The sequence below is a fragment of the Phaethon lepturus genome, unplaced genomic scaffold, assembly GCF_000687285.1.
Source record: "Phaethon lepturus isolate BGI_N335 unplaced genomic scaffold, ASM68728v1 scaffold14232, whole genome shotgun sequence".
NCBI classification, from domain to species: domain Eukaryota; kingdom Metazoa; phylum Chordata; class Aves; order Phaethontiformes; family Phaethontidae; genus Phaethon; species Phaethon lepturus.
The window spans coordinates 45,848-47,728 of record NW_010522719.1 but is presented as its reverse complement, the minus strand read 5'-3'; the positions used below and the strand labels follow the sequence as shown (position 1 = coordinate 47,728).

The 1,881-nt window shown below is 37.9% G+C and overlaps 1 protein-coding gene across 1 annotated transcript in view; it reads left to right on the top strand.

Moving 5' to 3' along the window:
- Positions 1 to 1,177: 1,177 nt before the first annotated feature.
- LOC104616779 (Kv channel-interacting protein 4) overlaps positions 1,178 to 1,881 on the top strand; it is a gene marked incomplete at both ends in the record, with an annotated part of 43,900 nt that continues 43,196 nt past the window's right edge. Inside the window, one exon of the mRNA XM_010281899.1 lies at positions 1,178 to 1,279. Within this exon, the coding sequence (XP_010280201.1) occupies positions 1,178 to 1,279 (102 nt within the window). The remainder of the gene's footprint in view (positions 1,280 to 1,881) is intronic.

Genomic DNA, 1,881 nt, shown 5'->3' with positions numbered 1-1,881 from the left:
TCTTTCTCGAGATTGCCTACAAGCTCCTCTGAGTCTTATGGGTGGGAGGTTCCCACTCTGGTTTGGTGACAGAGAAGGAACTATTCTACATCATGTCACTAACACCAGTATTCAGCACCAGTGCAGTAGCGGGGATAACCCAGTATTGCCCCGGTGACTGTGCCGTTAGCACAGGAACTGTCAGTCGTGTCTTTCGTTTCCTGCCCCATCTGTTTTGCATTCTTGCTGTTGTAGCAAGAGCCATCGCAGAGCGGCATTTGTGTTGAGAGCATGCGTTCCAGATGAAAAATGCAGGGGTTGTGTAATGTCCAAACTGAGCTCTACCCTTCTCAGGAACATAAATCATTTACTTAACTGTTTTACAGATGTTAAGTCTGTCATTTGCACCAAATATCCATCCAGGAGATGCTTGCTCATATCACCCGTTTTGTATAAAATGGTTAGTTAGACCTCACAGACAGTTACTCTGACACTTTCCTTCACAGTAAATAAGGGTAATGCTATTCACCTGCTTTATGGCACATGAACATTAACTATTCATCCATGTCAGTATTTAAAGATGAAAATATAAATAATACTTATTTTTATATATACGTAGAATGTCAAATATTAAAGAAAATGGAGACTGGCTACACAATATGGTTGATATTTTAATATTCAGAAAAGGCAAAAGTACCAGGTTGGTTATTGCTGAATGAATTATATGGGAAAAATCAGCCGTGGAACTAGAAGAGTGCCAGAAAGGACAACAAAAGATATATTTGATATTTTATTTGGTTTTAGTTTTGTTTTCCATATTAATCTTCAAAATCAATTAGACTTAAAAGTTTTTAAAATATTTTAGCATTAAAATGTTTACAAACACTCTTACCTTGTGTTTATTCAAATACATAATCTGATACTTGTCTGATAGATGTTTTAAAATCAGTTATAAGAACTTACGTGGGTTAAAAGAACTTTTTAAGAGATGCACACATACAAAAAAATCCCCTTTATTGGAAAGATACAAAAAATTTTGTTGTCCTCTTCAAAAATTCTGGTTGCCCTTTGCAATTCAGGATGGCTACCATCTGTTTGGCCTTTTCCCATCAGGATTCCGCTATAATGATGAAATCTGCAGCATGTACAGAAATTGTTCTCAAGCCTATGTTAACAGTCCTGATAATATATTTTTTAGGTTTCCTCTACGCTCAGAACAGTACCAAACGCAGCATTAAAGAGCGACTTATGAAGCTCTTGCCCTGCTCGGCTGCCAAAACGACATCTCCTGTTACTCAAAGCAAGTTTTATTTTTCATTTGATTTTTTTTAGGTTTGCATGCATCAAAAGTTATACTTTCATTAACTGCTCATTTGAGACAAGATATCTACTGTGGTAACCATATGCTCTATTGAGGTGATGAACAGATTTGTTGGCCGGTTACAAATTCATCTGTGCAGAGCAGGACAGCAAGATACCAGGGTCTGCTGTGTAGGAGCTGCTGGGTTGGCAGTTACTCTCTGCAAGCTAGCTGAGAAGTGATTCACTGGTTAAATACAATACATGCTCTCAATGTATTTGAAAAGTGGTATCGTTTTGTGTATATGTGCACACGTGTCTCTGTGTGTTTGCTATGCAGTACACAGGATAGTATCAGCAGTACTGGTCTGGGAGGACAGGCTTGGCTCTGTGGGTTTGGCTATGTGACATCAAACTATTTAGGGAACAAGACCCAAAGTATGTGTCTGAAAGAAAAATAAAAATGAGATTGAAAACAAAGTATGTGAATGTAGAAATAAAGGAAAAACGTGCTGACACTACCTTTAATCTCTTGATATGCTGTGAGGAAATAAAATCTCTCCAAGGGTTGCTCGACAGATAAAAATAGGGGAAGAAAGGGGA